Genomic DNA, 22929 nt, shown 5'->3' with positions numbered 1-22929 from the left:
CCTATTGTGGAAGCCTCCGTGTCCTCACTTAGGCGATGATATCATGTGAGTGCCCAACGGAAGAAAAAAATGAACACAAAGAGGAGAGAGACAGCAAGAGAGAAGAGAACAAAGTGATCATCTACATTGATTCTAAACGGAATGTTGAATATTTTCCGGGATAGATGGTTGTTGATGAGGTGCTCTTGCAAGTCTTCTGTCATTGCTTTCAATTTCACTTTCCGACTCAGAGTCCTCCTCTGAATCTAAAGAATCCTCATCCCTTCGGCTCTTAGACTAGCCAATACCAAGTTTTCTTTCCACTCTTATAGCAGCCTTAACCAAAGTACCCAAGGTATTATTAGGTTACGATTCCACATTTGCGATAGACACCCTTATCTTGCTCTTCAAGCCCTTGATGAAGTACAAAATCTGCATTTACTGAGATGTATCTACTATAGCAAGGTGATTTACTGGGTTCTTAAATTTTTTAGCATAGTCCTCCACCAACATATTCTTCTGATCCATACTCTTGATCTTCCTCAAGATGTCCCTTGGAGTTTTATCTTTCCTGAACCTTCCCAAGAAAGCAATCTTCAATGCATCAATGATCATAGGTTGGGAAACTCGCCAGACCATAGCTAAAAACCATAGTCCATTGCCTTATCCTGAAGAGTGGCTGCAACTTATTGTTTCTTAACCTCATCACCATACATTTGTCCAAATCCACAGGCTGCCCGTCTTGTCTCAAACTAAGAAACTTGTCTCAAATCCACAGGCCGCCCGTCTTGTCTCAAACTAAGAAACATGGCAATCAAGATCCGCCTTTTTACCTCCTGAAAATTTAGATAACATAACTTTGGGGTTTTGCGGTGGTGGTTGAGATATTTTCCTTGTTTTGGTTCCAATGCCCAAAGGATTGAAAACCAAGTGTCTTTGAGCAAGAGGGCCGAGAACAATACCTACCAAGAGGATATCTTGAATTCTTTTTATAAATTCATCAAGAGGGATTTGAACATCAATTGTGGGTTTAGGATCAACATCTTCTCTTGACACAGTTATGGCTGGCACATCCTCTTCTATTGGGTCTCCCTCCAGCACCCTCCCTTCAACGTAATGTTCAGGATTTCCACCTTGCGAGAAACATTGAGTCTCCCTCCTTAAATACTCTCTCCATAGCTGTGCTCGAGCCTGTGTGGCAATCCAATCCCCATGATAAGGGTATTATCCAAACATAAATGGTGCCCCACACAGGAACTTCAAACTTCATAACTGCCATCAGCATTGTACCCTTCCACCGGCTCCTCCTGCAAGCTTCTTTCTTCTAGGGCTAATGCATAAGTCATGGTATATAGCACCATGAACCAAGCAAGATCGCCAAAGTGTATCGATCTATTCTATTATACAGCAAAACCAAAAATAATAGCCAATACAAAATGCGGCCTGAATACTCAAATAGACACATAATTCCACCCATAGAATTTCTGAACAATGAAGCAACGGTAAACAGTTGAGAAACTTCAGGATAATGGTAAAGAATTCCATGTAGTATCATAGATGATAGGAGAAAGTAGTTGTCCTAATCATTTCTCATTATCAACCAATCAATAAACCATACATCATGATTAGTTTCATAAGGAAACCACCCATCTACTGAACTATAAAGACTACTTTACACCTAGCATGCATACACCTACAAACTAAGGTTCGATGGTGATAATTCAAGCCCTAACACCTACAACTTATTGCAACTTTTGCCTTTGGCACCAACTGATATCTCATAGTCCTTGACCCGTCATTGTGAAATAACTAACTTGCACATCACACGTGCACCTTACATTTGCACATTTGATTAACAACTAAATCAAATGCTAAGCAAAGAATCAAAGTTTCACATCCCCACAACATCCTATGCTTTTAGAGACACAATATATTCAGCTTCACAAAGATACTACTGATGAAGAGGGGGAAACCTTTAGGAGACGGAAACTCCCACACAAAACCAGCTAGGATCAACCAGGCTTGTAGAGCAAAGATACAGATGAGCTCTCAAAATTCAAATAGCTTTGCGTCCCCACTCTGGCAAAGGCATCCAAAAGCAAGAGGTGTAAGGGAGGGTAAGAGAGCCTAGGAAGCAGTATTTGAGTAGACATATGACCCACTAGAGAGAGTGCACAAGACCCTTCTCTCAAATAATGTTAGATGCTTCCACAAGTGGGTGAAGGATAAGTGCTCTTAGACAAAAAGTTCATTGTGCCCTAGCAAGGGGCTCTACAAATTTCCTCATGATTTAAAAAGTATTATCTTTCAGCAAGCCATATATCGCATTGAAGAATGTTATTGAGACAAGCTCAATTTCAAGTATATCATTGAATTGTAGGCAAAGGCTTCAATATTAATGGAGCATTTGGGGGACACAAGAGGCAATAATGTTGATACTATTAGAGGAAGTGAGTAAGCAGCTTGGGGAGAGCTAGTTTTCTTGTTCATGTTCAGCATCCTTGGTTTGCAGCCAAGTTTGGCTGGTCTGCCTGTACTTTACAGTTCTCCAAAGCAAAGAGAGCCATTATAGCCAAGATTTTTCCCAAGATTGACAGACTTTACATAGACAATGAGCTTGTGATTAGAGGAGGGCTTTACAGTATATACACTTTTGCATCATTCCCCACTCCAACTAGTACTGTTTAAAGGAATGCAGGATACTCCCCTACGAATCAGGAAAAACGGCCACCTCTATCACAAGGATGAGCTTTTGGGGGCTAGAAAGTGATGTCAAAGCTGGACAACTCTCATCTTCTCTGTTGGTATTGAAGATTGTGGCATCATTTTCCCCAACCTAACACAATGACATAGTACGTACTTATGTATGAATATGTTGTGGCTAGTCCCACCCTTTCGGTGTCTATTCAAGAACTTTCTTGATGAACCACAAAAGCATACTTAATTATCATCTTGATGGACAATGAGAGCATATTTAATTAAGCTAGTGACTGTCTCCGTCAACCACGACATACATTCAAGACACTTCAATCCCAGATCAAGAGTCTTCGTTTCATAATAGAATATTGAGTCAAAACACAATGCTTTTGATCTTCTGCTACACTATTCCTGCTTTGGTCGAAACACATGCCTTTTTACCAAACATTGATCCAACAACTTAACTCAAAATCTACATAGTTAGAACTTGAATTCTATTTGATGAAAAGCACCAGAACAGAATAAACTAGATATCCTACTTAACTGTCTATAAAGAGAACACAACTAGTCTACAATTGTGCTGCATGCATGAGCAATGCTTTCTATGGACAATGTATCCAAAAGCATAACATACTTTTGCATACTTTATCTCCTCTGCATATAGAATGAGACAGCCTGTAGCATTCCACTCTCAGATGCAACGAAACCAAAATGTGCACATTTCCCATGACCAAAGCATGCCCCATACCTGCAACCAATGGCCTTAAATTATGGGTGGTAACTTTGAAGCACAATTGCTCTTCAGGCATGGGAAAGCTACCTTGGGAAGAGCTAGGCACCTTGTTTTGCAAAGATGGAAGGTGAAGGGCTGGATGTCAACCCCCTCTGAATGGTATTAATCAAAAAGCACGTCATGGACAACAACAAACCCCATCGTTCTGGCTTTGAAGTAGTGTTGTAGTTGACAAAGATCTGTCGTTTGTACCCTAGTTGTATCTCTTGCTATTTGGAACACACAAACAGACTCCCAAACTAGTGTAACATTACAAGAATCATAAACATCAGCACACAATAACCAAAAAGCAAGCACCTAATTCTTTTGACACAAACTTGACAGTGAAGGTTTCCGAATTGCCTTTGTACTAAACACATTAGTTATCTAAGTCAATTCCCTGCAGCTGCTCATTTTACAGAAAAAACAAGAGAGAAATGTCAAATGTCAACCTTTTATTTGGTCCTCGTCCTATTGGACCAGGCCATCTTCGATCACTTCCTGCCCTTGGCCAGCGCTTAAGTAATGCAGTTTGCCAGAGGATATCACCTCTAAATAAGGATGCCCATCTCTTACACACACATGCTGCAGATGGCCAACAAGATGTGGGTAGTTTTATTAGAATTTCAATAATAATGTGATCTGGTAGACTTTCAAAAGGGTCTTTTAGAATGGCAAACCCTCCTGCATCTTGGGAAATATTGACTGAAAGTGTGAATGGTGCCCTCCAAGGTTCACATAGAGTAGTTATGGGATCTACATTCCGTTTGATATCAGAGGAATGGACTGAAACAAATTGATCTGAACTTGTATCCAAACCATTTGCAAGCCCTGTTCCATCACTTGTACAGATATGGTCTATATCAACTCTTTGGTTAGTGACAATGCTCTGTGTGTCTGTTTCACCCATATAAAAGCTGTCCCCTGGGCTATTTAAGGCCCTCTTCTGGATATTTCTGACCTCTTCCAGCACTACAGCCTCAAACAGCCAGGTCCAACTTTCACCTGCCACAATTAACAATCAAATATTTTAACTCAAGGCCAACATTCACTTGCCATGGTAAAATTTAGCATCAACCACCCATCATGTAACTATTGCAACCCAATCAACACATAACAGAAACAAATACAGTAAGAGGACAAGCAGAAAATGCCCGGATGAAGCTACTATAAAATTATTGCAACCCAGTTACCACAATAACAGAATCAAATACAGTGGAAGCCAAGCAGAAATACCCTTGCAAACCTACTATGGGCAAACTGTAACCCAATCAACACCATAATAGAAACAAATATAGTGGAAGTCAAATCAGAAATTGCACTGACAAACAAATTAAAACCAATCACAGGATACCAAAGTTCAATTGTGTGTGTGCACAATTTTGAACTAATTAATAGAGATATTTACAAAGGGCCTTCTGGCCAACCAAATGGACTGAAAGACAGGTAGAAAACAACACGAGAAGGCACAAGACTAGAATGACAAGGAAACAACAAAGCAATCTTCAACGAGGAATTCCTAGTAAGCGCGAGTCATCAGCTCGCATTAACTACATCCCTACCCTTTGTACACACTACCCATCGCTCCTACCCATTGAATGGTGCGATGAAGTTTTCAAATTGTGGCAACGTTGGCAATTCACCACCGATGACATTGTGAGAAGTACATTATGCCTTACCATTTAGCAATGGCAATGCCATGCCATGGGACCCAAAAATTTCCAAAGAAGAGAGTGCCATGCCATGGTTGGGGTGGTAGGGTGAAAAATGCCACAGCGCAATTGGAGTGCCATGTTATGGGGGGGAAGGACATCGCATCACAAAGGGGGTCACGACATGAGTTTTTTTTTTTTTTTTTTTTTTTTTTGGGGGAGGGGCGGTGGTGGTGTGTGATAAACCTGCACTCGTTACACACTCAACACGGCATAGAAAGGTAACACGATATATGAGCTCAAGGTATACTCTTGTATTATTCAATCCAAAAAGCGGGACAACATAGGCACATCCCAAGACTACACCCTCGTGACACCGCACATAAGAGGGTTCACCACTGGGTATAGGGAATCACACGTAGAGTGGAAACAAGGCAGGGCTTTGAGTCACTACTACCCCCTATATAGGTGCAATCGGTAGCAACGGCATGGTATAGCTACAAAGCCCTTACACTCACCCCCGCTTACTGGATTGCTGACCTCGGCAATCTAAGGGTAGCGTTTGTTATTTGACTCATCCAGGGTCTTAACGCAGCTTTTCCTAGCAAGCTGGTCAGTGTCTACCAGTCTAAGGGGACCGCAGGGTCTTAACACAGTCTATACTATCAGACTGGCCAATGTCTGCCGCACTAAAACGTTGGGGGCTTTTCGTTTGATGGAGTTATTTTTTATGACTGCTACCATGCGAGTCCACCCTCGACTCGATTACATTTGAGAAGTGGAGGCACATTTGGGGTCTATGATTGAGAACCGCATTATTTGTTGGAGTGCTGGGCAGCTCAAGGGTCGGTAGAAGGAGCAGGGGGGTTCTCCTCGAGCCAAAGGGCGAAGGCATCCTTTCCGCGCTCACGGGCCTCCGCTTCTGAGATCCAAGTGGCCTCCTTGAGTGGACGCCCGCGCCACTTGGTAAGGTATTCGGGGAAGCCTCGTTGTTCCCGGCGTCGGAGGAATGCTTCTACTTCGAAGGGACCGTTGGAATGGAGCATTGGTACGCGCCGTCCCCATTGGTTGTCGGGATAGAACCTGCGCAGAAGACGAGCATGAAATGCATTATGAACACAAACACTGTCTGGCAGGTCCAGCTTGTAGGTGACTTCGTTCAGCACTTGAGTGATTCAGTAGGGTCCATAGTAACGGTGATTGAACTTGGGGGTCATGTTTTTGGGAAGTGACATATTCTTAGAGCTCACTAGGACCATGTCTCCTTTGGCGAATAGTACAGCCTTTCTCTTCTTGTTTGCTTGCTCTGTCATGGTTATCTTACTCTGCTCGAGGCTTTGCTTAGCTGCTGCATTGCGATCTCTCCATTTCTTCAAGAATTCTTCTGCATCTTGATCCTCCGCTTTGGCCGCTCCGGATGCTAAGGCCAGTGGAGTAATGACTTCTTTTCCTGTGGCTAACTCGAAGGGAGTGTACCCCATTGCCGAGTGGATGGAGCTATTATAGTGGAATTCCAAGACATCAAGGTACAAGGCCCAATCTTTCTGGTCCACTCGGGCATAGCTGCGGAGGTCATCTTCGATGCCTTGGTTGACTCGTTCTGTCTGTCCATCTGTCTCCGGGTGGAAGGATGATGAGAATCTCAGTTGTGTTTCCAGGGTCTTGAAAAGTTCCTTCCACATGTCGCTCATGAATCTTCCATCTCTATCTGATACAATGGCCAGTGGTAAGCCATGCAGTTTGAATACATGTGTGAAGAAGAGGCGTGCTACCTCCTTGGCATTCAGTGGTGGTTTGGCCGGGATGAAGTGAGCCTGTTTGGAGAAATAGTCCACCACTACAAAGATGATTATGTGCCCATGGGACTTAGGTAGCTCCACAATGAAGTCCATGCTGATGACATCCCATGGGCGGTTGGGTACTGGTAATGGTTGTAGTAGTCCTGCTAGTCTTGATCTTGGTGCTTTGACCATTTGGCAAGTGGGGCAAGTTTTGATGTAGTCTATCACTTCTTCCTTCATATTCGGCCAAAAGAACTGCTTCCTAAGGGCCTCCAAGGTTTTGCTTTGCTCTTTGGGACTCAAAATCGAAAATGAGAACACATGTTCTTCTCTTCTTGCATGAAGCGTGTGTCTCAAAACTAAAATATCTCCCTCCAATCTTGCCGTCATATATCTCATGCAGGATGAGTTTCTTTAACTCCACATTGTTGGGGATATACAATCTCTTGCCTAAAAATAGAATACCCTCCTCTAAGGTGTACATTCCATGTGGTGTCTTCTCTGCTTCCACATCTTTGATTATCTTGTGCATTTCTTGATCTTGTTCTAGGGCCTCTTTCACAAGTTCTATGAAGTTGCTGCTGACCACACTGACAGCTTTCAGGTCAGCTTTCCGGCTCAAGGCATCTACTATCTTATTAGTAGAGCTGGGCTTGTGCTTAATCTCCAGGTCGAATTCGGCTAGGAGGTCTAGCCAGCGGGCTTGCTTTGCTGATAACTTGGGTTGAGATTGGAAGTATTTGAGGGAGATATTGTCGGTGAAGACTATTGTATGCTTGTCTTGAACATAGTGCTTCCATTTTCTAAGGCAGTGGATGACTGCCAACATTTCCTTCTCATGTGTGCTCCACCTTGTTTCAGCATCGGTAAATTTCTTTGACTCATAAGCAATGGGGTGACCCTCTTGGACCAGTACACCTCCTATGCCGTAGTCAGATGCATCTGTAGAAATTTCAAAGGGTTTGGTGAAATTCGGCATCCTTAGGACAGGAGTTTGGCTCATGCACTTCTTCATCTGCTCAAAGGCTTCCTGTTGCGCGTTTCCCCATGTAAAAGAGTGATCTTCTTTGGTGAGGTGGGAGAGGGGGGCAGTGATGAGGTTGTAATCTTTGATGAACCTCCGACAAAATACTGTGAAGCCGAGGAACTCCCACACTTCTCTTACAGTTTTCAGTACAGGCCATCTTTGGACAGCTTCCACTTTCTTAGGGTCCACTTTGATTCCACCTGCTCCTACAATAAAGCCTAAGAACTCCAATTCTTTCACTGCGAACTCACATTTTTCCGGCTTGGCGTATAACTGATGGTGCCGCAGTTTCTAAAAAACTTGGCGTTAAGTGTTGCTTGTGCTCTTCTAAGGTCTTGCTGTAGACTAGGAGGTCATTTATGTAGATAATGACAACGATATCTATCTCCGGTCTAAAGACTCCATCCATGAGGCCACAAAATATGCCTGGCCCATTGCTTAGGCCGAATCCTAAGACTAACCACTCAAAACTACCATATCGGGTACGAAAGGCTGTTTTTGGGATATCTTCTTCGGCTATGCGGATTTGGTGGTATCCTGATCTAAGATCAATCCGACTGAAGTACTTGGCCCCATGCAGTCTATCTAAGAGGTCTTCCACTAGGGGCATAGGGTATTTGTTTTTTATGGTGATTTTGTTAAGAGCCCTATAATCTACACAGAGTCTAAGTCCCCCATCCTTCTTCTTTACAAATAACACTGGGGCACCAAAGGGGGATTTGCTAGGGCGAATGAATCCTTGTTCTTCTAGTTCATGTAGTTGCTTCTTCAATTCCATGAGCTCAGTGTGGTTCATACGATAGGGAGCTCGGGCCGGTGGGGCAGACCCTGGAATCAGCTCAATTTTGTGATCCACATCTCTCCTGGGTGGTAGACCCTTGGGTAGCTCGGCTGGCATTACATCTTTGAATTCTTCAAGTATTTCTACCACCTCTGTGTTCCTATTCTGTTGTTTGGGTTTCTTGCCATTTTCTTCTTCTCCAACTGGTCGGATCATACACAGATAGACCATATCTCCTTGCTTGACTAATTTTTCGACTTGCTTTGCACTGCATGTCATGATACGTGGCCTGATAACGGTCCCTTGGACCGGTGCTTTTTGGGTCTAGCCCCTTGGTTGGTTTGCAGTTGGTTTTACGGTTTGGCATGATACTCCTGGCTTATTCCCCTTCATTTGCACTTTGATTGGGGTCCTGCCAAGCAGTTGCATTCTTTCACATGGCACTCTGACGCCTTCTCCTTGCATATCTAGTATCATTTCATTCACACCTTTACCAAACATTGCAATGACATACTTGTCATAGAATTCTAAGCCCAATATCACTTCAAAATCATCCATGGGAATTACTAAGAAGTTGAGTTTCGTTTTCCACTTGTCGGCTTCCACTTGGACTGCAAAGACGTGTTTTACTTCCTTGGCTTCTCCTTGTACGAATGTTACTGTTAATCCTTCTGGGGCGTTTGATAGTTTTAATCCATGTTTTGTTGCACACCCTGGTGTCATGAAGTTGTGTGTTGCTCCTGTGTCCACCATGATAGGTTGGTTCCCTTCGCCCACTCGGCCTTTGATGTATAGATGGTGAACTGCCGCTACTCTCGCTGCCATGCATTGGGGTCGGGCACTAACTGACCCTACCCTTGGGTGGTCCATGCTTTCTTCACTCCCATTTGGAATTTCCTGGATACGCAATGGTTGTGGTTCTTCTCCTCCATATGCACAAGTTGCATTCACCCTTGATCCACTTGATGAAGCTGTATCTTCTATTGGGCATCTGTTTTGGTAGTGTGGACCCCCGCATTTGAAGCATCTGATGCCGGTGGAAGAGTCTGGGGGTCTCCACCATGATGTATTTGATCCTGCGGGCCCATACGATGTGCTAGGGGTTGGCCTGTAGTGATTGTTTCCCATCTTCCTGCTGCTCCTCTTGGTACTAATGCGGTTTGTGATACGGCCGTGGTGGTAGTGGTGTTTTGGCTCCTTGTATCTATGAATGCCCCTCTAGGGGCATTGGGCCTCTGATTCCATGAGGAGTTGTTGTTGAAGGTGTTGTTGAAATTGTTGTTGAACCTGTTTTGATTCCCTTGTGTTGTTCTTCTGCCTTCCAGGTCCATCAGTCTTTCGGCCATTCTCATGGCCTCTGCTAAGCTTGTTGGTTCCTGTCTCTCCACATCTCTTCTCGCCCATTCTTGCATCCCAAACAAAAATCCATGTAGTTTAGTGTCTGTATCCATGTTTGGTAGCTGTAGCATGATTTGCCTATATTTGCTGACATACTCCTTCATCTTTCCTTGTGTTTGCTTGAGGTTCCTCCATTCATCTCTCACTTTGAACTTTTCCATCTTTGGAATGAAGTAGTCCTTCAATTCTTCCTGTAGTTCTTCCCACGAAAAGATGGTGTGGCCCTGCTCTTGCTCCAGCAGGTACCAACTGGCAGCGTCCTCCTCCAAGTAAATGGCTGCCACCTCCGCCTTCCTGTCTTCTGTTATTCGTGAATACTTCAAGTATCTGTCTACCTTTGCGATCCATTTCTTCAGAACCAACCCATCTCTCTCTCCCTTGTATTTGGCTGGTTGGGGCATCTTGAATTTTCCATAATCGTCTTCTGAACTATCACTATCTTCTTCCTCTTTACGGTGGTGCTTCTTCTCTTTTTTCTTGTCTTTCTTTTTGCTGCCTAACTCTACTACTTTCTCCTTCTCTTTCCTTGTATCTTGCGCCCTCCTAGATGTCTCTTCTCTACCCATTCTATCTATCTCCTCTTGCATTTTGTGTCTTTTCTCCTCTTCTTGTTGTTGTATCACCCATTCTCTATAGCCCTGCTCCACTTCTAGTTTCTTTCTCCTTTCTTCCTCCTCTTCCTTCATCTGCATGTTCCTCCATATTGACTCCAGCATGCCTGACATACCATCTAATTGTCTTTCTAGTCCGGCCACCTTCTCCTCTTGGGCCACTCTCCATTCTTGCCCCCTACTCTTCTTCCTCTCCTCCAGTGTTGGGAGGGTGACGTTCTCCCTTTCGTCCTCCATGTGGGTGGTGGTGGTGTCGACGCGGGGAAGCCACGTTTCGCCTGTGGTGGTATGGGTCGTGTAGCGGGGAAGCCGCGTCACATCTTCAGACAGTGGGATGTCGAGGTTGGGGCATCACGCCGGGGCGACGCGTCGGGGGGCGTCGCGACGTGGGGCGACGTGACGGGGGTCGACGTGACGTGGGGCGACACGACGCGGAGCGTCGCGCTGTGGGTCGTTACGACTTCGATCTCTTCGGGGCACTGGATCTTTCCTCTTGCTTCCGTGAGCACTTCTTCACTCCGAGCAAGAGTTGCTCTGATACCAAGTGTGATAAACCTACACTCGTTACGCACTCAACACGGCACAGAAAGGTAACACGATATATGAGCTCAAGGTATACTCTTGTATTATTCAATCCAAAAAGCGAGACAACATAGGCACATCCCAAGACTACACCCTCGTGACACCGCACATAAGAGGGTTCACCACTGGGTATAGGGAATCACACGTAGAGTGGAAACAAGGCAGGGCTTTGAGTCACTACTACTCCCTATATAGGTGCAATCGGTAGCAACGGCATGGTATAGCTACAAAGCCCTTACAGGGGGGGATTGGTGTGTGCACACCATGCTTCCAGGGATGCCGTGGCATGGCAAGTGAAAGAGAGCCATGCCATGGTAGATGAGGGAGCTTGCGTCACAATTAGGGTGGTGGAGTGAGGGATGTCAAGTCACAATTAGAAGGACATGGGCTATTGGGACCTACATTTTTTTAGCTTGGCTCCTCCTCCATCACCTGGCATCGCTTCTTTATCGTAGGGACTGTTGGAACCTGCGTTTTTGCAGCTTGGCTCCTCCTCCATCACTTGGGGTCAGTCATCTGCCACAAGGACTGCTGAGACCTACGTTTTTGCAGCATGACTTCTCCTCCATCACCTAGTGTCACTCATTTGTCACAAGAGGCTGTTGGGACCTACGTTTTTGCAACCCGGCTCATCTTCCACCATCTGACATCGTCATTATCCACTTAGTGCCAATGTCCTGGCTGCTCTCCCTGTGTTTGACGGCTCCGATACTCTCGGATTTGCATTTTGCTGCCCAAGTTACTCCCCCGCATCAGAGGATTGCGGTTCACTCCCTCAATAGATGGTGATCATCTTCCACATCTCCCACGGCATCAGAGGACTCTGGTTTACTCCCTCAATAGTTGTCCTTCACCTTCCATTGATTACTTCGATAGCCCACTGCCTGGAGGACTGCATTTTGTTTCCTTCACTGTGTAGATTTCCCACGAGTGCTATCGCCTAATTCAAACAGCATAATGCAATTATCTTCAGAGCTTCAACACCGTTGTATTAGCTTTTCTTCTCATAGCATGATTTAGTGCATGATCACCGTAATCTTCTTGTGTTTCTGAATTACTGTTCTCTCTCAGTCTTTGCCATACACACTGTTACTCCCCACAAACCCTACTCTCTCTTTGCACTGTCAGTTATTTTGACATGGTATCAAAGCATACCTATTATTTTTTACAACTCATGTATGCAGCCTACTGCACAGCAAAAACGCACGTACTACCACAGTTGCCCAGTGGGAGAGATGGCAACAACCTATCGCCTATACCAGATGCTGAAAACGCAGGGTGATCATGTGCTATGATGACACAACAGATAGAGACCTCCAAATAGTAGGGCAATGGCTAAAAACAAACCGCCTAGAGCTGGATACTAATGGGCTGTAATCAGTGATGGTTGGGTAGCAGATGGTGGGGGGCTGATGGCTGAAAACTGCACAGTAGAGTGAGAAACTTGCACAAAAGAATGAGGGTGAATGGTGGACAGCCTGTCTATTTATAGATGTTGAAGGATGCCCCAAAATTTAGGGTTTTGGGGGACCACTAAAACTCTCGCAATCCGCACATCAAATTTGCATTTTTCGTTAATTAAGTGTGTTTTGGGACTGTCTAAAAACGCTTATTAGCCATAAAGCGTGTCTTAGCTCAACACCCTCTCCCAAGCCCAAAACTGAGCCTAAAGGAAAGGCCAGCAATGTGTACCCCAAGGTGTCCCACCCAAAGCAGCCAAGGCATTGAACAAAGGGTGCACATCAATTGCCCAGTGGCCTACCAAGACTACAAAGGTGATGGTTATCTTACCAAGGAAGTCCAAGTAGTCACCCTAGAGAGGACAAGGCATTGAACAAAGGGTGTATATCAGCTGCCCAATGGCCTACCAAGCCCTAAAAGGCAAATGGAACCACATCAAACTTTTTTTTTTCTTTTTGGAAAGTTAATTTTAAGGGTGGCAGCTTACTATCAACCTACAAAAACAGTACAAGCTTACTGTCACGGAGACATGAAATTTTAAGATGCTCTAATCTTATCAATAACATTTGATTAAGATATTAATCAAATGTGCAAGGTTGTTTAGCACATCTAATACACATGGCAGTTATTTCATGGTAATAAGCCAAGGACCCCGAGGATGCAAGGGGTGTCAAAGGAAAAAGTTATAATAAGTTATGCCTAACAAGTACTAGGTGGTACCCGGTATCTGACTTTGGCCTAGATCAATTTATTAGCCACTAATGTCAACGATGACATTAGAGACTAGGCATTAATTAATTAATTAATGTCTATGTAAGGCTAATAAGTCCTCACGGATACTAGAAAGACAAATTGGCCTAGCCAATTTAATTATTAGCTGGTGAAATTAATTTTTTGAGTACTAGAATAATTGTTACATTAATTTACTATATTAATATTCTAAAAATTAATTTAATAAGTTGGATAATACTGAAAAAAGAGATTAGAAGGCTACCACTTGGTAAAACTTGCCTATGCAAGTGGGAAAAACGTTTTTAGTTGGAAATTAATTTCTTGAACACTTGAATGATTATTACAATAATTTTCATAATTAATATTCTGAAAATTAATTTAATAAGTTGAATAATGCTAGAAAATGGGATTACAAGGCTGCCACTTCACAAAACTTGCCCGTGCAAGTGAAAAAACCATAGTAACAGGGAACGGCCATCCCAAGGCCCCGAAACGCGGGAACGCCATCCCGAACGGATTGGCTAAATGGGGACGCCAAAATGGGATGGGGATGTCCCTTGTCCCATCCCCAATAGCCGTCCCCCCGTCTCAGCCGTCCCCTACCCCGTCCCCTTGTCATGTCCTCTATTAGGTGACGTTTTTTTCAAAAAAAAATTATTTTATATTTTTTGAAGTGGGTGTCTTTTAGGGGGTGGTTTTTTTGTATGTTCTTTGGTAGCATACATTCACCCACACACACAGCAATATGGGACCGGTTCTGAAGATAGGGATGGGCCCACGAGGACAAGAATAATAAATTGCCATCTCCTGTTACCATGAGAGAGAGCTCTAACATGGGGACGGAACTAGGACGCGAAGCTACAAAATGGACATCCCCTATTACTATGCCTGCACATCACATGCATATATTTTCAAATGCTATTTATGTATGTCGTTCCCTCCCGCGTCCCACCCTTGTCCCCGTTTCTTGCTTTTAGCCATCCCCCATCCCCGGCTTCGTTCCCGTTCCCCGTTCCATGTTACTATGAAAAAAACGTTTTTAGGGATTGGTGGAAAACTGTTCCAACCATTGTGAGAGAGAAGGAGGCTGTTTTAGAGCACTATGTGATAGCAATTTGGAGACCTCCAAGAGCAAGTGACAGCAGCCCAAGGTCCTTCTCGTGTAGATGACAGCATATAGGAGGGGGCAGCAATCTTTCTGGTGCTCCTAAGCTATAGGTGATAGCTTCTATGGTTGTTTGAGTAGGGCAGTAGCAGTTTTTCTGTGTTTCTCACGATGAAACTCTAAAATTTCTCTCTATAGCATTCTCTCTCATCCCCCAATCATCTCTTCAGTCATCTCAACGTTTTCCAACAATTTAAGCCATCAGAGGAAGAGATTTCGATCAATCTCTACTATAAACCCTAATTTACGGCAAAAATTAGGGTTTGATAGTCACCTCGAGATGCGTACTTAAAATTGAGGGCCTAGAGCTTGAATGTAGGCAGCTGAAATTAAGGAATTTCAAGGAGATTCAAGAGGCCAGCCAGCCAATATCAAATTTGGGACTGAATTTGTCTTTCAAGGAGCAAGGTGAAAGTCAATCCCCAAGCAAACCAAGAGGCAAATTGGTTTGGAGGCTTACTGGTCAATTTTGACAACAACAGACACTTGGAATAGCGAAGAAGATCAAAGGATCTCAGTTGTACTCCTTCCATTTGTAATATAAGATAAAGAAATACTACAAGAGGCACCAATTTTAGGGCCAAAAGGGTGTCCATTGTCCAACATTAAAGTGAAAAAGTATGCATTTTCAATTTACGTGAATTTTATGCTTAATGTAATTAGTGCTTAATCACGTTATTTACCTCCCTATCTGAGGAGAAAGTCCGGTTTCATATCAAAAAATTTGTCTCAATGAAACCAACCTTTCTTCTTGAAAAGGGTAGTAATTCCCTCATTAAGCACTTAACTACAACAACCAGCAAATGAATATAACTTGAAATACACAAATTATCTTAATATTCTCAGACATTGAACACCCTATTAGCCCCAAAACTGATACCCCTTTCAGTATTTCTTTAACTTAATTGCTAATGGAACGAGTACAAGCTGAGATTCACAATCTCCTTTGCTTGTTGATCCAAAAAGTCTCTTTGCTATAGCAACAATCAGCAATCAATTTGGGCCAATTTCTGATTGATTTTTCACCTAGGGCTTGCACAAATAGAACCACCAACTGGCCAAATGTGGCCCCAAATTACAATGAATGGGCTGGCATCTGAATTCCCTAATAATTACACAAATTTCAAGTATTGAATTCAATGTATGATGCCTTCACCAATTGGCATGGGTCCCAAGGTGGCTGTCAAACCCTAATTCTGCAGATATTTAGGATTAGCAACAAAGATCTCTTTATTATCCACCAAAATTAGCTAAGATCTGCTCAAATTGGCTAAGAAATAATGAGATCTGAGAATGGGTTGGAGAAGGTGAGAGAAAGCCAAGATAAGGGAGAAATCTGACTTTCTTCATAAGAAAACCCTAAATACTCCTTGTTGCCTGCTCCAACCTGCATTTAATACAATCACCTATTGCCAAGTACCTCCAAAATGTTGTTACTTGATCAGCAATGCCAACCCTTGAAAGGTAACTCCCTACTGTCCCCTGCCTATAGAGGCCCCCAGATGGTTGTATTCTGTAACAAATTGTTGTTCTTTGATCAGAAAATGAACCAGCAATTCTCACTCTCCCTCTCCCAAGCTATAAACTAATTGAATGACTAAGACCCAACCCCCCAAAAACGTTTTCTCACTTTGCATGGACATTTTTGCCAACTAGCAACCTTCTAAACCCATTTTTTAGCATTACCTAACTATTTAATTAATTTTCAGAATTAAATAATCTTACAAATTAATTTCAACCCTTCTGGCCTTTCCCAAAAATAAATGTGTCTATCTATAATTAAATTGGCTAGGCCATTTGCAACCTAGAGTGCCCTAATCTCTGTTAACCTTAGACTGGTATTAATTAATTAATTAATGCTAGTCCCTAGTGTTACCACCAACACTTATTGGCCAAATAACTGTCCTAGGATCAAAACTAATACCAACTGACCCCCAAAGTCCAGCTAGCTTAACTTATCACAACTTTTGAATTTGACACCCATTGCATCCTCGGGGTCCTTGACCTATTACCATGAAATAGCTGCCATGTACATCACATATGCTAAACAACCTAGCACATTTGATTAATAATTTAATCAAATGTTATCAGCAAGATTAAAGCATCTTAAAATTCCACGTCCCCGTGATAGACCTGCCCTTAGAAATCCATGCAATCGTCCTTAATTGCATTGCATTGTGCCAAAGGACAAGCATACTACACTAGAATTTCCATAAAGCATCACAATCACAACATTGTGCATTGTTGTCCAACCATGCTATATGCCCCAGACCTATTGAAAATTTCCAACCAGCATACACATAACATAAAACTAAAGATCAATCCAGAACTATTGCTAGAAACCCATTGGATGCATCCATAAATCATGTTTCTCAACCGTTCTAACTATCAACGAAAAGCATAAATGCAACATAAACCATGGCTGAAACTATCACTGGCATTTACTAACATGTTGTTGTCCATGGAACCAGCTGTAAACCATTGAAAACTGAGATTAATCTAATCATAAATTGATCACTTGCTGATCTAAGAACTCATTACAAACTACTGCGAATGTGACCCCAAACTGATCACAAACTCATTGCAAAAATTGACCAGAAATCAACGCAAAAACTGATGTCAAACTTATCCCAAAAGTGACCATAAACGGTTCTCAAAATGATCAAAAACTAAGTTGAAACTTATCAAAATTTTTGTCTCAAAATTGAGGCAAATTTGAGGGTCTGAATCTGCAATCGCCTTCTTAAAACTCGCTCATGGATGGCTGCAATGGCTGAAAATAGGCTAGCCATGGTTGCTCACAGCTCTCCCATCTTTGCTACAACAAGAATGATCTCGTTTTTCCTTTTCTTCAGCCTTTTACCAGCATGTATGGGCAAGTTTGCCAAGTGGCAACCTTCCCAAACGGTTTTTTTCAACGTTATCTATCATTAAATATTAATTTTCAACCTTTAATCACTAAAAATTAATCTAATAATTATTTCCGTGACCAAAAAAATAATCAGACTGACCAATAATTAAAATGGCTAGGCATCTTCCACTCTCGAGTCTCTCTGTGCCATCTTTGACCATTAAATCGGCGTTAGGTACCATTAAGCGCCACATCTCTAGTGTCACCAACTGACACTTATTATGGCCAAATGAATGACCTACACCAACAATTGACGCCAGATACCATCAAGTACTGTACAACATAAGTTATAGCAACTTTTGCCTTTGACATCCCGTGATTTTCTCGAGTCTTGGGCTCGTAAATTTACTCTAGCCCCAGTTACACCTCACATATGCAACATTTACTTAATCATGTAATTAAAAATTAATCCACATATTAAGTAAGGTTTCAAAAATACATTTCCTCATGACACATTGTTAGCACAATACCTTGGATGCATGCTAAATACATCGGAGATCCAGTACATACAAGTGTTGTCCATAACTGGCAAAGTGGAAGTGCTACCTCCGCCTTGAGCATTAGACAATATTATGAACCCCTACTCTGCTGAACCTGACTGAGCCCGAACCAAAGCCAACTTTAACTGAAAGGCATCTTGGTAAAGTTGCAACAACTGAGAATGGTCTGTCAAGTCATCGACTTCCATCCACTTTGTATCTATTGGTGAAACAATGTTGAAGCTTCACCAAGAAGCATATGGAGACTTTACCTCTAACTTTACTTGCTTGGAACCTCCAATAGGTTGTAGCCCTTTCATCTCCTTAAGCATTGAGATGCTTTATACTTTCACATTGTTGCAATTCCAACTTAACTAATATGCAACATTGCATCCACTTGACTAGCCCTTCATGTATACTTGACATACTAGAAGCATCACAGGCAATAGGAAGCATTCTTGTTTGCATACTTTGGACCATTGCAATGTGACTGTGCATGAAAAATTGCATACTATTAGCTATACTGTGACATTAACCAAGAGCCCGGACGGTCATTCTCGTGCATGTTCCCCTAGATTTACCTTAATGTCACATTGTCACTTTAATGTCACATTCCATATTTATGACCTTAACGTGACATTAAATGTCACTTTTAATGTCACATATACAAAGATACATTTTCCCATATGTTGCATGCATTACTAGCTGCATTTTTCCTCATGACCAACACTGTACGGAGTGTTTGCATGACCAGCATTAATATCGTGAGTCCCAAACATAGTGGGCTGCATATATACATTGCCAAACTTACCACTTTGTGCCGCAGCATCATGCCAACATTACTCTACATGGGGTTATGCATATTACCAGCCATACCTAGATACATTGGGCCTTGCACACCACCCATTGGTTGCTACATATCATAAGGAGTTGTGTCATACATCTCTGTATGCGGATCCAAGCCCACCATAGCATGGAAACTAGTGCCATCACCAATGTATCATACATGTCTCATCATTCCATACATGCCCTACTATCCAAAAAGCATTGGATTGGCACTTCTAAGTTGGTTTTGCATATGCATCAATTGCTCCACTGGCACCATTTGCTTATGCTCACTACCCACATTTGGAACATCTGGCTCTTCCTTCGGTGCATCTTGCTATCCCAAAGCTCTCGAAGATGATTTCCTCTTCTTGCCTTTGCTGCCCTCCTTTAAGGGTACAAAAAGCGCATGAATTGAGGATCATTTGCCAATTGCATAAACATTTCAACTATTATCCTTAGCTTCTCTTTAAACTGGACATCAAATTCCTCTTCCTCTTGCAGATTATCAGCTTCTAAAGGCCCAAAAGGACCCACATTTTCGTCTAAACCAATATTATCAACTTGCTGTCCATGCTACATGCCTTGTCCAAGATCAAACATTGCAGTTTTCCTAACACTATGAATTTTCAGATTAAGAGGCATCATCCTTGCTTAATCCCATCTCACTATCTAAAAACATTCTTGTTGTAATGCTCAGTTGAATAAAATTTCAGCACTAGAGCAAAGCTTGTAGCCTTTGATCAAGTACCTTGAGCTCACCAAATCAAGGGATTGAATGGTATCCCAACAATGGAGGTTTGTCATGGGGATGTGAAATTTTAAGATACTCTAATCTTACCAATAACATTTGATTAAGATATTAATTAAATGTGCAAGGTTGTTTAGCACATGTGATGCACATGGCAGTTATTTCATGGTAACGACCCCGAGAATGCAGTGGTGGGTGTTAAAGGCAAAAGTTGTAATAAGTTATGCTTGACAGGTACTAGGTGGTACCTAGAGCCAGACTTTGGCCTAGACCAATTAATTGGCCACTAATGTTAATAGTGACATTAGAGACTAGACATAAGTTAATTAATTAATGTTGATCTAAGGACTAATAATTGCTCAGGGATACTAGGAATACAAATTAGCCTAGCCAATTTAATTATTGGCCAGTGAAATTAATTTTTTTAGCAGTAGAATAATTATTACATTCATTTTTAGAATTCATATCCTAAAAATTAATTTAATACTGAAAAATACTGAAAAATGAGATTAAAAGGCCGCCACTTAGGAAAACTTGACCGTGCAAGTGGAATAAACATTTTTAGGGGCTCTTGGAAGTCTATTCCAGTCATTGTGACAAAGAAGGAGGCTGTTAGAGAGCAACGAGAGGTCGCTAATGTGATTTGCAGCCATCAAAGATCAATCCTACAACATGTGACAGCAATTTGAAGCCCTCCAAGAGTAGGTGACAACAACCCAAGGTCCTTCTCGTCGTGCATATGACAGCATATAGGAGGAGGCAGCAATCTTTCTAGTGGTCCGCAGTTTGAGCCATCAGAGGAAGAGATTTCAACCAATCTCTGCTAAAAACCCTAATTTACAGCAAAAATTAGGGTTCGACAACTGTCTTGGGATACATGCTAAAAATTGAGGACCTAGGACTTGAATTCCAGCAACTAAAATTGAGAAATTTCAAAGAGATTCAAGAGGCCAGCCAGCCAATATCAAATTTGGGGCTGAATTTGTCTTTCAAGGAGCAGGGTGAAGGCCAATCCCCAAGCAAACCGAGGGGCAAATTGGTTTGAAGGCTTGCTGGACAGTTTTGACAGCAAGAGGCACTCAGAATAGCAAAGGAGATCAGAGGATCTCAATTGTACTCCTTCCATTTGCAATATAAGATAAAGAAATACCACAAGGGGCACCAATTTTGGGGCCAACACGATGTCCAATGTCCAAGATTAAAGTGGTAAAGTGTGCATTTTCAGTTTACGTGAATTTTATGCTCGTTGTAATTAATGCTTAATCAAGTTATTTAACTCCCTATACAAGGAGAAAGGCCGGTTTCACTTACCCAACCACTCGAGGATATCGGTGACGAGAAAAAGAGAGATGAAGTATCACGGAAAGAAGGATCGTGGTGTTATCCGCTCAAAAATTGGGACTTTTCATGTCATTGTTGAAATTGCAGTGGAACACGTATAATTTCTTGAAATTTTGACACATTAGACCCCGCACAATTTGGGGGTTTTGCAAAATTTGCAAAATTTGGGTCAGATTTGGTCTTGGTATGTACTTACAATGCAATTTCTATGCAAATTGAGCACATTGGACCTCGAAGATATTTGGGGATTTAGCAAAATTTGTGAAAATTTGGCAAAAATGGCTTGTGTAATCTTCTTAGGAGTTATGTTTGATGTAATTTGAGCACTTTGAGCAGATAAATTTTGGGGCTTTTGACTGTGTGAGTCAAATTTTTACCCGTGGATGCATTTGGAGCAAAAATTGGAACTAAAATGTGGGGCTTTCTCATGAAATTAATGTATTAGCCCATGGCACGGTTGCAATTGCTTGTGGTGTCATGTAGCACACATTTTATGCCTCTAAAAATTGATTTGCAGATCTGAAATTTCTGCAATAACTTGTTTTTTCATTGTTGGTTGGTACTTGCTTTGTACCTTGTTATTTGTGTGACAGCTAGGCTCACGTTTGTTGACTTTTGCATCACTTTTGAGATGTAAATCATGGCTGGCAGTAGTAATAGTAGCAATCTTTCACACAAAGAAGCTTGAGGGTGCACACAACTTTGCCATATGGCAAAAGTAGTGCTATAATGTTTTGATGCAGAAGAAATAGGTGAAGCCCATAAAGACAAAAGGGGTAAAACCAACAACCATGGATCCAGATGAGTGGGATAAGTTAGATGAGCATGCCTACTCTACCATAGACCTTTCAGTGCCAGACACCTTACTCTTCAACATGGAGAAATTGAAATCTGCCTATGATATATGGCAAAGACTTGAGGAGTTATATGCTAGAAAAGTATAGCAAGCAAGGCTTATTGGTTGAAAAAGTGAAAATTTTGATGGACCTTCATATGAAGGAAGGTACAGCCATGTCTATACATTTGAATGAGTTTTACTCTATTTTCAGCTAGCTGTTGCTTTGGAGTTTCACATTGATGAGGAGTTCAAGGCAACATTTTTGCTATGCACTTTGCCTAAAAGTTGAGACACTACAGCAATGAGTAACTCCAATGCTATGCTGCTATATTCAAATGTGGAGAGCTCTTTACTCATGGAAAAGCTCGATAGGCAAAATATTTCAACAAGCAAGTCTTCCAATGCATTGCATACTAGAGATAGATCCCAACCAAAGGGTAATTCTGACAACAAAGCATGCAGCAAGTCTTGTGAAAAAAATGTAGAGTGTCATCATTGTGGCAAGAAAGGGCATTTCAAGCAAGATTATTTCAAGTAGAAGAAAGAGAAGGGCAAGGGCAAAAGCACTAATGATAACAAAGATGAGAAAAAGGACCCCGCCAACATGCAAAGAAGAGTAGTGTGAAGATAAGAGAAAGTCAATGTAGTCAGTCATGAGAGTGACAGTGGTAGCGCTGTACTTTTTACTCCTCCTTTTAGTGCATAGTCATTGATTGCAAATTCTTATAATGACATGTTGAAGACTATCACACCACTTTGGGGATAGCAAATGCAAGATATGTAAGGCATCTAGGATTGTTGCTAAAGTCTCTAATAGTGACTCTATATCCATTACATGTATCTAATGTGCGTGATCATGTTGTCGCCATAACTGAGCAAGCCAAGTGTCTTTGTGGCATAGCCGATTGGGGCGCATGAGTCAAAACGAAATTAAAGTACTTTCTCATTTGGGTTATTTGCTGTGTTTGAGGTATGCTGATTTTGACAATTCTGATCATTGTATATTTGGTAAACATGCTCAAAAATCACATAAAAAGTCTCTTTCATTAAAATCTTTACCCTTAGAGTTGGTACATTAAGATGTATGTGAAATGCCAAGGTTGTCTCAAGGGGGAAAGAAATATTTTGTCACATTTGTTGATAATG

At 42.1% G+C, this 22929-nt stretch overlaps 1 protein-coding gene across 12 annotated transcripts in view; it reads right to left on the bottom strand.

The window, feature by feature from the left end:
* Positions 1–22929, bottom strand: part of LOC148015947 (uncharacterized) — a 73086-nt gene that overhangs the window by 33060 nt on the left and 17097 nt on the right. For all 12 annotated transcript variants that reach the window (XM_087663777.1, XM_087663779.1, XM_087663782.1 and 9 more), the window contains exon 2: positions 3901–4453. In XM_087663777.1, the coding sequence (XP_087519903.1) occupies positions 3901–4453 (553 nt within the window). The remainder of the gene's footprint in view (positions 1–3900; positions 4454–22929) is intronic.

This window comes from Lygodium microphyllum, chromosome 23 (genome assembly GCF_053477565.2).
Source record: "Lygodium microphyllum isolate KBCC chromosome 23, Lygodium_microphyllum_v1.1.10, whole genome shotgun sequence".
In the NCBI taxonomy this organism is placed as follows: Eukaryota; Viridiplantae; Streptophyta; class Polypodiopsida; order Schizaeales; family Lygodiaceae; genus Lygodium; species Lygodium microphyllum.
The sequence above is the reverse complement of the archived record's forward strand: the minus strand, read 5'-3'. Positions and strand labels throughout refer to the sequence as shown.